We start from the raw sequence: 14,135 nt of genomic DNA, 5'->3' as shown, positions 1-14,135 counted from the left end.
GTCTGAGAATGTCTGTCGTTGGCTACGTGAAAAGCGGACTCACGGTTAATGGTGATACAATTCAAGTGTTAAAGCGAGCAGAAGGCATCTTCTTTCTCTTGAGCTAGGTTGAGTTCATCGCGTTCGGCAACTTGGCAATCCTAGCCGGGCGGTGTTGTGACTGGAGTCAGTGGAATGTTTCGAGTGAGAGCGGTTACCCCGTCCGCTGGGGCTATGCCGAAGTCGTAAACGAGCGTTATAACGTTACTGTCTAGTCAGGCTCTGACTATTTGCTGGAAAAAAAAATACCGCTTTCATTGAGCAGTCGTGAATTCATGCGAACAGCTATCTTAATACTTTCTGTAATGTACTGTAGATAGAGGGCGTAGTATCTATAAAATTATAAGAATATTAACCATGTCTTACATAAATTAATCAGCGCTGCTATTTTAGACAGAAGGGACACTACAAATCACAAATTCTCAAAGTTACCTTTTTATTTGGGAAGACACTGCATTGTTAAGGCTAAAGCCAAGTATCATGCAGGTAGCGTCACTGCAAGTAAGACAGTGTGTGTGTGTGTGTGTGTGTGTGTGTGTGTGTGTGTGTGTGTGTGTGTGTTCACGCCCATTTCCAATTAAAATACACTGGCCTTCAAGCACAGAACTTTTTCCTCCCCCTAAAACACTCGCCTTACCACTGCAGAGCCCAGAGATTAGTCTTCCTGGTCCTCTGTGGTATCGGTATTGTTTTGGGCAATTTACTGCCTGAATTAATCCAGTTATGTGAGAGCTCTTTGGAGAGGATTAATCAGAATTATGGGGCTTCTCACCACGTCCCTCACAGAAATTGGGGGAAAGTCATTTGATAAATTCCTAGGTGACATCATCAATAATGCTTTGTTTAAACCAGTCTGGGTTGAAGTTAATTGTTGTTAGGGTCATGTCTCTATCAAGCCCTCCAGTGTGGTGGGAGGCATGCACACCTTTCCTGTGCAGGATCAGGGCTCGCAGAGTCCTGCAAATGGCTTATCTGCTGTTTGGCCTGAGGAATGACAGCTTTTCCTTCGCTAGCTGACTTTGTCGAGGTTGAGAATATGAACACATAAGCAACGTATTGTCCTCTCAAATCTGTTAGTTGGTGCCTCTGGTTTGCTTTACCTCAGTGGTGCGGGCTTCCTCTTCAGGGAATCTGTGTGTTTATAGAGGGTCCACTCTGCAGGCCCCAAATTAACCTTTCTGTGTATTTTTATAAGACTTTCATTTAACTTTAACCCATTTCAACATTTTCTCCCTCGGTTTCTTGGAAAATTTGATCTGGGGCACCTCACAAGATAACGCCCTCCAATTTAGCAGTGCACACAGAGATAAAGCCCCTCTTGTATAGAAACCAGTTCTGTGGCCTTTTCCTGTGCGATGTGTGGCACAAATTGTCAGCGTAGGTCTGAATTCGGCAAGGCTGTTTCAAGTTTGGACTGCAGCATGCTGACTTGGGGTTAGGGCAAGAATCATGATTATCAACTTAACTTTGGAAACAAATTGTACAGCTTGCCTAGTTTCTTCCTCTCGTTTTATAAATGGCTGAAAGCTGATCACCAGTTGTGCTGTTTCATCTGAAGTTGATCTTCCTCGTATATCATCTGAATTAGCGAATCCCTCTATGTGAAGCTGTTTCCAGGCTCCTCATGAACTCCAGGTTAACGAGAAATATCCTCCTGTTTGGCATCATCCTTTTTGGTTCACATTAAACCTCGTCTGTGGAGCTTTCTGTCTCTGCCTGCTTATGCAGTCTGTGCTTGATTAACATATGACCAATAAGATAAGATAAGACCTTATTGATTCCACACCGGGGAAATTAATTCGTTGCAGCCAGCAAGTGTTACAAAAAGCGCTATGACTTTTTAAAAAATTGAGCTTTCAGTCTGAGCAGCTGCAATTTCCTCATCAGGCCGACTGGATCAGTGATTGGTTAAACAGTTGATTCTCTGTTGCTTGATCTTTCTTCTTGTTAAGTTCAGGATGAGGGGATATTAGGGAAGAGGCTTTCAGTATGAATGAGCACAGCGAAGAGCTGTTGCTCCTCTTCTCATGTACACAGGGGATCACACTGGAGTGACTTCCACATACCGTTTTTCTCCGGTTACCATCTTGACATTTGCCCTCAGGATTTCTCACCACATATTCCTAAATCACAGTAGAATTCAACTTACTCTGGAAAAAAAAAAACATGTGATGTGTGCCTTAATATGAAGGATTTGCTAACTTAATTTACCAAAGAAAAGACGTGAGCTTTAAAGTCAGGAGTGTGGGTTCTTGGTTGGATGGCATATTCCTGAGATTGCGCAATCAGCCAGGGGTGAGCTGTGGTGGTGTTGTGGAGTGTGTATTCAGGGAGGGGGGTGGGTAAACACAAATTCAGTATAGAGTCCTGCAAATTACTACAGGCCACTGTTTGTTTTAGAAAGTTATATAGATAGGCTTTTCAGATTTCAGACCAGTGACGAGTCACTGATTTGTTGTGTGTGTCTCCGTCATTACTTGCAGGGGGACGAGTGTTTTAATTGCTTTCAGGCGTCACTGATTAAATTGAAAGAGTGGGTTTTATTGGCTTCTTAATTTTCGTCACAGTCAATTAATAGCCCACCACAACGTACAGCACGGTGCATGCACATGGACTCATGGAGGATTATAATGAGGGCAGTGAGACCTTCTTGATTTCCCACCACAAGCTCAGTGCAAGAAATCCACATGTATGAGCTATGCATTCATATAGAGGGCTGCAGCTAATTAATATTTTCATTATCAAATAACCTGCAGTGGTTAAAACCTCAGCAGGTAGCCACTGGCTAAACGTCTACGACAGCCTGACAGACCTAAACCCACCTCTTTAGCAGAAACTGATTGGGTGGGACACTGAATAAAGCTGTTTCATCCCAGAGAGATGTTTTCTTCAGCTCTTGTGCTCAGCTGCTAGGTTGGTGTTGTGAGGATGGCCCTGCATACCCAGCATGCCCAGCAGAGCTATTGTTTTGGTAACTTCCCCAGGGAAAGAGGACTTGTTATTACATGGTTCACACCCACTCTTTTCACCCCACTGAACATCGGATCATACTGGACAGAACCTGTAGGAAAAAAGAAAAAAAAAAAAAAGAACCGCTTGCTCTCTCATTCTGGATCAGACTTTGGATCATTCATGTTGGCAGTTCTCCACTGGAAACTTACTGCTCCCACTGTTTGTATCCACCGGTAACCATGTTTCCTCCCTGTTCCTTGTCCTGTCCCTCAGACGCTTCTGAAAAACTTCTGTATGGTTATGTTCTAAGAAACTTATCACAATGGAAAGCAACCTGCAGACTAACATTTCTCCAATGGGGTTAGCTTCAGTGTTTACCCCCACATGTTTTTTTTTTTTTAGAACATTGCATCCTGGGATATGAGGGGCGGACACACGACAAGGCAGTGGCTGCTGGAGTGATTTCTAGTCATTTGTGACATTTCTCATTCTGCCTTTTGAATAATGTGTGGAATGTCAGCCAGGTATTTAGAGGAAATGTAATAAAACATGACTGACATAAAGCAGCAAAGCAGCCTGCTGAGGGCAGGAAAGACAAACTCAGAGCTGCTGCCTCACTGCGGGTGACCGACTCCATTAAGAAGCTAATTCAAGGCCGGCCTGATCTGATAAGATATTATTGTACTGGGCAGTATGTACTTTTTTTGCGGTTAAAGAAATGAACTGCAGCAGTGGCTGTTCTGCCTTGATCTTACTTCATCTTTTTTTGTCAGATACTTTCAGGTTTTCATCAGGTTAATGTTGGCCTGCATTGTGAGCTATCTTTTTATTTGGAGTCTTCAGTAACAGCTCCTTAATGAAACCTTGAGATTTAAATGGCCTCTTGGTATTTTAATGGTCTTTTGAGCTGTTTTAATAATTCTAATTTAGTGTAATGCTGCAGCTTTGTCTGTTGCCCAAGTAAACCTATGATTCTGTTTACTAATGCTTTATTTAAGAAGACCAGGATAGGAGGAAGGCAGACATTCCAGACGCAGATGTAAACTCCTTAAAAAGCAAACATGCTAGTGTACGGGTTAATAGCTAGCAGCCCTCACTGGCGTGTTTAGGTTTACAACAGTTGATTGTAAAGAAAAAGCTCCAGTCTTGCGTGTCCCATTCACATATTGCCAGGTTATAGTATAATAAGGCGCTCCATGCCAAGCTGGACTTGTTTTGAGGAAACATGCTTACAGAAAACATTGGCTGCTTTTTCAAAGATCATCATTGTTTTGTCAATGTTCCCCCCTCAGGAGCGATCAAGTTGTATCACCCCGTCTGCAACATTATTTTTTTTCATTACACAGTGTAGACCTTTACGTCAAGAGCTATAGTGTTGCACATGGAGTAAATGCAAAGTAAGTGTGAGGAAAGAGGATGAATCTAAACAAAGGCACATTTAAACACAGATTAAACTCAGCCATCAATTAAGAAAGCTTTGGAGAAGCTCTTGACTTATTGTGCAGGGATCATTGTATTGTTAATTAGTGGAAACATGACATTTGCGTTTGTTTCTTTTTTTTTTTTTTTTGGCTGAAAAAAACAGCTACATACAGCAGTTAATGATATTTTCCTCTTGGCTGTTTCTGCAGTTGTCTTAAAATGTTAACGACACTATGAAAAATGAAATGGAAATATCATGTAAAAGGAAATCAGACATGGAAACAAATGGAAATCACCGAGCCAAAAAAGCTTTGTATCCCTCAGCCTCGTCAACACACCACGTTTTCAGCTGACAGCTGGATCGTCTTCATTTGATTTTGCCTAATGTGGAAACTTAATATGTAGATTGGATTTAGCCATCCACATCCAGAACACGCGAACTCTTGTTGCGAAGCTTTTGGAAATAGAAAATACAGACAGGCAAAGTTGGAAGTTTTATTTGTATCTATAAAGGGCTGACTCCTGTTCATTATCATTTATTAATTCATTCACAGAAGGGAAAAGGCACCCCCTGCTTGATATGCCGCCTTTTTGCCTGTGCCAGACTGTTTAGCAGATTAGATGTTGGCCTGACTTTTTCAAAGCCCTCATCCTACTGCAGCGCTTGCCTTTGTGAGGATGGCTCTTTTGTGTGCTTCCTCCCACTCTGACGAAGAGGGCGGTGGTGATGTTGTCTGGGAGAGTGACAGACATGTGATGATGTGTGGCTTATTTGATAAGATCTGATGTTTTTGAAATTTGTGTTTTGTATTTACGGCCTCACTCACAATTAGGTTTGGGATTATCAATCTGCTGGTTAGTGAGTGTGATGACAGTCATGGTTTGGAGGTTTAGAACCTCAAAGGCCTCGTGAAGCATCGAATAATCATGTAACTGGATACAAATAGTGGAGACTAACCTTGTGCTAAGATTGGAAGTAGCAAATATCAAAGAGCATCAGGTCTATATTAACTCAAGGTCCCAGCTGGTTTGTAGAATTGGGCTTCCTCAGTCTAAATGGCTTGCAGAGCTTAGGTGCCCCTTAACCTTGCCTGCTGCAAACCCAACAATCTCCCCCTTTTTCATCCTCTACACACACACACACACACACACACACACACACATACATGCAAGCACACATGCTCTCCAGCTTGTCCAGCCACCCCTGACGACTGGCTGTTTGTTTGTGTGGAGGAATTTACACTCCGCTGTGTACAGGGCAACTGGCTCTCTGTGGTCCAGCCAGGGCTGAGCTCCCCATCACTGGCCGGCCTCCAGAGGTTTGTTGGGTATTGCTGGTGGTGATGGTGGTGGCAGGAGGGGGCTTGGGGATATATTTAAAGAGCTGTTCAGCCCCTTTCTTTGAGCAATGGAGGAGTGATCTGTGATTACTTGCATGATGGAGAGTTGAGCAAGGCCAACCACACATTGTCAGAGGTTGCCAGTCAATAGATGGCACCCGCTACAGCTGTAGGAAGCAGCCTTTCACATACAGTATATTTATGATGAGTCAAGTGACCATTACGGCCCATTAATAATACGAAATTACAAGGAAATTGCAAGTTTATTGTATTATCTTCGAGAGGAAGAGTTTGTGGTTTATTTTAGTTTCAGCCATACTGAATAGGTTTATGCTGTTTTATTCTCTGCTTCTCTCATACAGCCTGAAGTCATAATTATCTTGAATAAAAACAGTTAAATAAAAAGTGGCCAAGTCTTCAGGGAAAGCTTTACTTTTTAATTAAAATCAGTGAACTCTTTTTTTCCCCTTTACTATAACCCTTTTTAAACCTCCACACACCTCTGGCTCAATGAAAACTCAAAACAATGAGCACTTTGTTAATATTTGGGCATAGCTAAGATGAGGGAGGTTAGGAAAAGCTTACTGGAGGGCGAACCGACTTACCTCTCACTCTTTCACTCACCAAAGCCTGTCGCCGGAGGAGAATGTGCTCCCAGCATTGCTCAGCATCACGTATACTCCAGAGAACTTGTGGAAACAACCATGTGTGAATGCATGGCATCAAATAAGAGCATAGAGGGAGCAGTGAAATGACCTCACACGATGCAGGAGCAACGGGCGCACCTCTCCCAGGGAGGATTTTACAAGCTTTTACTCCTGACTATTGCATATAATTCAAAATAACGATTAGCGTACTGTTTTAGGGTCTAAGCTTAAATCACATTGTGATTTATGTGTTGTTTGCTTGCACATCAAAATAGGTGTGGTGCGATAAACGAGCATAGACTTCCCACTGTTGCTGAGGGTTTGTACCTTGTTGCGCAAACATCTTGAAAACATGGAAAAAGAGGCTGATTTAAAGTGTCCTGGTCTTGAAAAGTTCATGAAATACAAATCTTGAAAAGTATTGATGAATGATTTCACTCATTATGTGTGTGACAAATAAACCTTTGGACTTATAGTTTTAAAGCTACTGTCATGTAGTGGATTGTGGTATTTGGTGCTGTAAAGAGTAACTGCAAATTTTCAATGCACAGTGAACTAAACAAGTTGTGCTGTGGATATAAGGTCCAGAAAAAGGAACCAAACTTTGGTCCTTTCTAGCATGAATCTTCAAAAGCCTCCTGGGGATATGCTTTGTTCAGCAGAGTCACCGTCCCTAATCAGACTCACTTCATCAGGCAGGATTTGGGAAAGCTGATTCATAATTGATGAATAGACAGTTAAGCTGCACCGAAGTGAAATTAAATGAACCGTCAAAGCAGAACTGTTCAGCCTTCTCGAACCCAGAAGAATTTTGAGGTAATAATAAAAGTTAGGTTTATTATCCTGTGGTCGCCATTATCTTTTGATGGAGACAGGGGTTAGTGAAGGGGCCAACAACTGAAAGAAGCCGGGGCAGTGTAAGGATATGAATGTTACCTGAGATGAATGTGCTGTATGTGCCAAAGTTGTGTTCTACAACAGCACTGAGAGTCCCGTCTGGCCTGACATAACTAATATTTCACTGAATCATAATAAAGGTGCTAATATGTTGTTTTCCTGTCTGTTTTAGGGAGTGGGGCCACAGCAGTGGTTCAAGCAGCCTACTGTACACCACGCAAGGAGAAGGTGGCCATCAAACGCATCAACCTAGAGAAATGCCAGACTAGTATGGATGAACTCCTGGTAAGACGCACACAACACTGCTAATTAAATGCATGTTAGATTGACCTAGATCCAACTGAAATTAAACAGCATGCACATCTGTACTGTAAATCACATGGCCTGTGTTCTCCTTTAAGAAAAACATCAGAAACCAAAAGGGAGAAATTCGTAATAGTTAATTAATATAGTATTGTTTAATAATGGCACCCTCTAGTTTTGCATTAATTCCTATGAATGCTGTCTATGTAGACATTCAATATAGTCAATCAAATATTGCATAAAGCAGTTTTGGCAGCCTTCTGACAGAGGCAGAGCAAACTGAGCCAGAGAGCAACCTACTACACAGCAGCCTACATTAGCTTTCCTGTTTCCGTCTGATCTAGCTTACCAACATGAACACGTCTTGTCCCACCCCTTACCTTGTTGAACGAGCAACCAAGTGATGCGTATCAGCAAAGTGCACTGCTAATGTTAGTCTGCAGGCTAGAAAGCTAATTTGCACATAAACGGGATGTAAAAGTACCTGCAAATGCCTCTTTGGTCCAGTTAGATGCTGGTCTGGTTCTTAAGGCCCGAATATGCTCCTGAATGGACGCATACACAGACAGCTGCTACACCATGGATGTGTAGTAGTTAAGAATGAACTGCTTTTCTGGGGTCAGCCTGGAGCACATGTACAGATGTTTTCTGTAGCTTGTTGTAGCCTAGCAGTTGCATAGTCACAACAAATTGTACGTATATGGATGTCCACACAGAGCCTGCGTGTACACTGTCTGATGGCAAAATCCATCACGTGCATATGGAAGTTATAATTTTGGGTTTACTCTAGCATTGCTAACAATACGCTGCACTTAGCTTGTAGGCTACAGCCTTACTTTGCCTCTTGTTCCCCTGCCGGGGCTCAGCCTGCCAGCTGAAGAGACCTGAGATGAAAAACAACATTCCTGATATTTTCCTAAAGACCTTTTTCCTTCCTTGTGATACTATAAACACAATTAGCAAAGCATTTAAAAAACACGAGGGCATTATTTTTGACCACTAAATGAAATGACTACATTTCTTTTTATGTGATCAAAGGGAGCTATACTCCCTTACAACACGAGATTTCAATTAAAGCTTTGTCTTTGTGGTCTCTGCGTGTGGACAGAGTTAGTTCCACCTCTGCTTTTCATTACTTGTTTTCTCCAAGCCAATCATTACTGTCACGTCAAACACTATTCTGGTTGTTCTCTGAAGGAGGACTCCACTTACTGCCAGGAAACTATTAGACCACCGTGGGACATCTTCCTGAGGACTGTATTGTGTTTTTATGCCCTCGATGCAGTCTTGCACCGCAGCCCGGCACATCATGTACTGCGTGACATGTGGTTTACGATTTACCTCAAGAGGTGGAATGATCGCATCAAGCTCCCCTGCACGTTCAGATGACCGGGAGCTTGTCTGTGGCTTGTGTTCTTGCTTTGGAGATGGCGAAGAGTTTCTTATATACAATATGTATTTTTCAAATGGTTTGGTTTTTCATTTCTTGGCTACGTTACAGTAGACATGAGATTTTCCTGGGAAATGAGCCGTTAACCCACACCAGGAGAGTGACTGATTGATTTTTCCTCTTTCCAAGTTCTCATCCAAAAGTCTGTGAAAGTAACCTGTGCGAAATAGTTATTGTGTAAGCCTTTACGTGTGCATGGAAGATCATGGCTAGAGATTACTGGCAGGGTTCTCACTACTCTCTGGCAATGCTAAACTGAGGAGGAACCCTTCCCCACCCCACCCCACCCCCCAGATTTCTGGAGGATGAATCAGGGGAATGTTGCTCCCGGATTCTCGGAGCAGGCGGTCACATGGAATACAGCGAGGTCGGATTTCCTGCCTGTGGTCCCCCCCCCCCCCCCCAGCTCCACAGCCTGCTGGGTACCCGTTTAAACGTCGGGGAAGCATTAAATTGGTCCCAGACTGATTCTCTAAAGAAGCAGCTTGAAAAGAGGATGCCACGAGTTTGAAAGAAGTCTGCAGGTCTTTAGTCTTACCTGTGAATTTCTTTGATGTCGGAAAGACCAATAATCTGTCATGTGTCTGTATGCAGCGGTATGTTGTAGTTATTCCTGGCACAGCAGTTTGAGTGACTCTAGATCAGATGAGGAGGAGGTTTGTTTACAATTTACGTGCAGTGCAGTTTGAATATCCTCTTACATAATTACACAATTGTTACAACTGTTGGGTTTACGGATTTATTGAAACTTACTTTATTGTTCTTCTCTGCTAATATCTAGTTCACTACAAAATACTAATCTGTGTCTCCAATTGCCAAGATGGCCTTGTCGGGTTTGCTACCCTCACAGCCACATGTCGCACATTGTTATATTAGAAGTGTCCAAATACCCCTGGCGCAACATCTTGGTTGCAGATTTGATGCCTTTTCCGCTTTAAAAAATCAAGCACACAGTCAAAGGATATATCAGAAAACTGTCAGACTTAGCCTTTCGCAGTTAGTGTCTGTTCTGACTGTAACATGCTTTTGAAGTTTGTTTTATAAAAACAAAATGTACCTGCTAAAAGCTAGCATGTTAGCATTGTCACGGTGAGCGTCAGCTTGAGGACTTCAAAGCTCTGCTGTGCATAAATAGCCTCACAGAGCAGTTAGCGTGCCTGTAGACTCGTCTTGTTTTTGGCTTCAGTGCACAGTGCCAGTATTTGTGACATGAGCATCACTTCAGTGTGTTTAACCACTATAATCAGTACAACTTCATGTTCAACATCAACACAATTTTACTTTGTTACGTCACAAAAATACAAAATATGAAGAAAGTAAGTAAATGAAGCTCATTAAAAAATGGATTTGAGGATGCTGTTTCTGCCTGTAACAGAACTGGATGGCACGGCTTGCCTTGAAGGCGGTCCATCTCACACATTGCTCCTCTGCTTCGAGCTTGCACTCCTCACCCTTCCTCCCTCTGTGGTCCTGGTACTTAACGGTCCAGTATTGAACTCTGAGTCTCCCCTGCAGCCACTGCAGTGTTTCATTGAGTTAGGGTGTTTGAGTACAAGTTTAAAAGAATACAGAAGGCCCCAAAGAGTTCAGTATTAAATAATTAAAAACATTAGGAACACTGGCTAATGCTGGTCCTTTGTTTTCATGTTAAGTAGTGTCCAAGCTGATAACCTAGTCTAACTTATTATCCAGAAACAGAGGCAGCTTTGTGAAGCTTGATAAAAGGAGGTTAGTTAATGAGTCCTGTGTATACTGTTTATTTACTGCAGCAGCTGGTTGATTGATTCAGAATTACTTTGGCACTGTTTGCCCTCCATTCTTGCGAATGAAATAAAGACATAACCAGAGTTTATTCATGTGGACAATTTTTTTCATAATTCTGTATTTATATTATACTGTTGGACACTTTCAGGCTGCACAGGTTCAGTGGTAAATAAGCAGGATGAAGGAAAGCGATACAAATGTGATGAACACCTTCAGGCTTGGGGCCAGTGAAGAGGAGATAGGTGGAGCGGCTGAGCGTTTGGGTGGGACTCTCTGACAGGCTGACTTTCTCACCCTGCTGCTTGGCCCTCGGGTCAGAGGTCAGGCACCTTTAGCAGACGGCAGAGCTCAGCCTCCTCTCACCTCCTCTGTTGCTCTTTTTTCAGGGCACTTGGTGTAAACCTGCCTGTTAACAGGCTCCTCCTCCAGCAGCATCACCTTTCCCCACTGCAGCCTCTCTTTCTTCAGATGGTCTTGTTCTTTTCTCTCAGGCTTTGTGTTCCTTTGCTCTCCTCCTCCTCCTCCTCTCTCCTCCCTCTGCTTCATCCTCTTCTCTGTTTCTGTTTCTCCCTCCTCTTTCCCTCTTGCACGTCTCCATCATCTCCAGAGAAAGTCTTTGTCTCGCTCCATCTCCGTTGCTTTCAGTCTTCCATACATTTGGTTTCTGACCTCCAGTTTTCTCTCTTCCAGGTCAGATCTCAGTCCTAACTGACAAGTTTTGGGGGTTTTTTGCAAAATTATTGGATGTATTGCCATGAGATTTGGTACAGATATCCATGGTGCCCAGGGGATGAATCCTAGAGACCTGAGTTTTCCTCTAGCGCCACCAGCTGGCCAAAGTTTTCTCTTAACCAGTGAAGTATCTTAACAACTAGTGGATGGACTCTTATTAAATTTAGTACACACATTCATGTGCCCCTCAAGGTGAATAATAATAATACTAACTTTGATGTTCTCTTAACTTTTCATCCATCTCCATCCTCAGTCAATAATTCATTTTGCCCAGTTCTTTGGTGTGTGACCAAATATCTACCAGGCTTATGCTTCAAAATACCTGAAAACACCTTGAGGTAACAAAGATCTTGAGTGCCTTGACGTGAAAATAGTTATTTCTCGTAGAAGAAGTCTGAATTGAGCAAAAGGAAATGATTCAGAGGTATATTTGTTATCTCAGCAGCCTTAAGATCACATTGCAGTACGTTTCCCCCTCATTTGGCAGAGCCTGTGTTCCTCAATGGTTTCTCGTGTGTGTGAGAGTGTGAGATTGGGTCATAGTGAGTGTGTGTTCGGCTCTGAGTGACTGATAGTGACGTAACATTGCTTCTATAGTGGCTTCTCTGTGCGTCTGCCATCAGTGTGATTCTGTGGCACCAGTTTGTGACCCAGCACTGTATTCTGTTTGTGACAATAGGTCATTTATTTTTTGCTCAGTTTCAAGGTCAGCAGACACGCCAAATACTGCAAAGATCGGGCCTCATAGAAAAACACAATTGATGTGGATCGGTCTATTTCCTGGAGGATCTGTAAATGGTTACGCTTCCTCCCTTCCTTTTGCAGGGCATTAACGTGCATTTATAGGCCCATCGCAGAAGTGAATGGTCAGTTTTAGTTTTGTTTATGAAATAAACTGAATTGAACTCGCTCATGTCACAATGAATGCCTTGTTTTACTCATTTTAATTGTGATGACATTTTGGGGAGATTTGAGTCAAAAGTTACAGACTCTATATACCAATGTGATTTCCATTAGGTCCTAATAATGAGGAAGAGAGACAGTTTCATTACGGGGGTGGAGAGAGGGGATGGAGGAGCAGTCTGATGCTGATATTGATTGAACTTTTGGCACACACCAGCCTGCTAGTCCTCCACTAAAAACAAAACCTGTTGAAAATGGAGTTTAAGTTCTCATGACAAAGGCTTTAATTTCTTGAAATTACGCTTTAATAACACGGCTGGGAGAGAATGTGTCAGCTTCTTAGCATGTTTTGTTAAAGCGAGGTATCTAGAATGGTATTGACATTATAAGGTGAACAAATGCTGTACAGTTAACAGATAAACTATGGTAATGGTATGCTGCTTATGAATGTAACACAGATGGTCTTTAGAAAAAGTCACTTGACAATGATGTCCTACACAGGTTGCTGTGTCATCTGTGCTTTTTATATTAAATTGGAAATTTAATCTCGGGACAGCGAGGCTTTGTGGGAGGCGGCAGACAGGTGTGTCGCTTGTGGTTTGCAGGTCGGATGGTTTGAATAAGCCTGCTCTGAATGTCTGTTTTAGGATGAGGGCATTGCAACAACCAAACACAAAGGCCAAAACAAAGATTGTTTGGACAAAGTATTTCTCTGTTTCTCTTGTTTATGTTGTCTCTTAAGACAAGTATTTTTCCCACGTATTCAACATGCGGCAATGTAAGATTTCTAAGCAAATGAAGCCAGACTTCGTGCGGGTCATCATGCAGGAATACTTAAAAATATCTTTGTTTTCCAGGCGGCATTGAGATGGCCTGCAAAAATATTTTCACAAAGCAAAATTTCCTCAAATGTCAAAGGTTGCACGTTGAAGGTTACACAGAAAGACATATGAATGGTTTTGAGCATGAGAACATTTCCACTGTCTTTGCTGCAGCATAGGTTTACAGTGACCTAATCCCCACAACAAAGAGCCTCTCTGATTCACACATTGTCCGCTGGAAAAGATGGGAAAACCTGCCAACGGCCAGAGCACGATATCCTCCCTGTTATCCCATTGTTTTTCTTTTCTGGGGTTACCCTGGCCCACAGTGCTGTGGTGACCTGCCTCTTCCACTGTGCTGAGAACACAGGGGGGCTGAGTTAGGCTCCACTGAAGCCAGTTAGCAGCCAACAGGCTATATCATTATTGTTCTCTCTCAGCCTGTAGCATCCAGAGAAAGAATGATAGCGGAGACAACCCACAGAGCTCGCCGTCTGGCCCGGCAGACTGGAAGTTATTAGTCTGCTTGACAATCAAAAACAGCTTTAGTAGAGAGCCGTTGGAGTGGCGTTTGGCCTCACCTGTTGGGCGATTTTTTTAATTTTTTTTTTTTGACTGACACTCTAACTCTAACCCTTATATTGTCCTCTACAGATCTGTGTGCATTTAAACATGTCTGTACCCGTCATGGTCCAATGACTTTGTTTCATGCACAGTCTGTATCCGCCCTTATTATGACTCAGTTCCTGATCTTAACCTTCTTTTGTCAAGTGCTCTTCTCCAAAGGCATCATGATGTCACGTGCCTGTCCAGGCCTCTCTTGGCGGACGCGCTGACTGAAGGCCACAAGCTCAATAGTGATGAC

General features: G+C 42.7%; 1 protein-coding gene across 2 annotated transcripts in view; it reads left to right on the top strand.

Annotated features, from left to right (window-relative positions):
• The window catches only part of oxsr1b (oxidative stress responsive kinase 1b), a 40,673-nt gene that overhangs the window by 379 nt on the left and 26,159 nt on the right, over positions 1–14,135 (top strand). For both annotated transcript variants that reach the window (XM_076761403.1, XM_076761404.1), the window contains exon 2: positions 7,470–7,582. In XM_076761403.1, coding sequence (XP_076617518.1) covers positions 7,470–7,582 — 113 coding nt within the window. The remainder of the gene's footprint in view (positions 1–7,469; positions 7,583–14,135) is intronic.

This window comes from Chaetodon auriga, chromosome 21 (assembly GCF_051107435.1).
Source record: "Chaetodon auriga isolate fChaAug3 chromosome 21, fChaAug3.hap1, whole genome shotgun sequence".
Classification (NCBI taxonomy): Eukaryota; Metazoa; Chordata; class Actinopteri; order Chaetodontiformes; family Chaetodontidae; genus Chaetodon; species Chaetodon auriga.
Note: the sequence above shows the minus strand (reverse complement) of the source record. Positions and strands in the feature narration are given on the sequence as shown.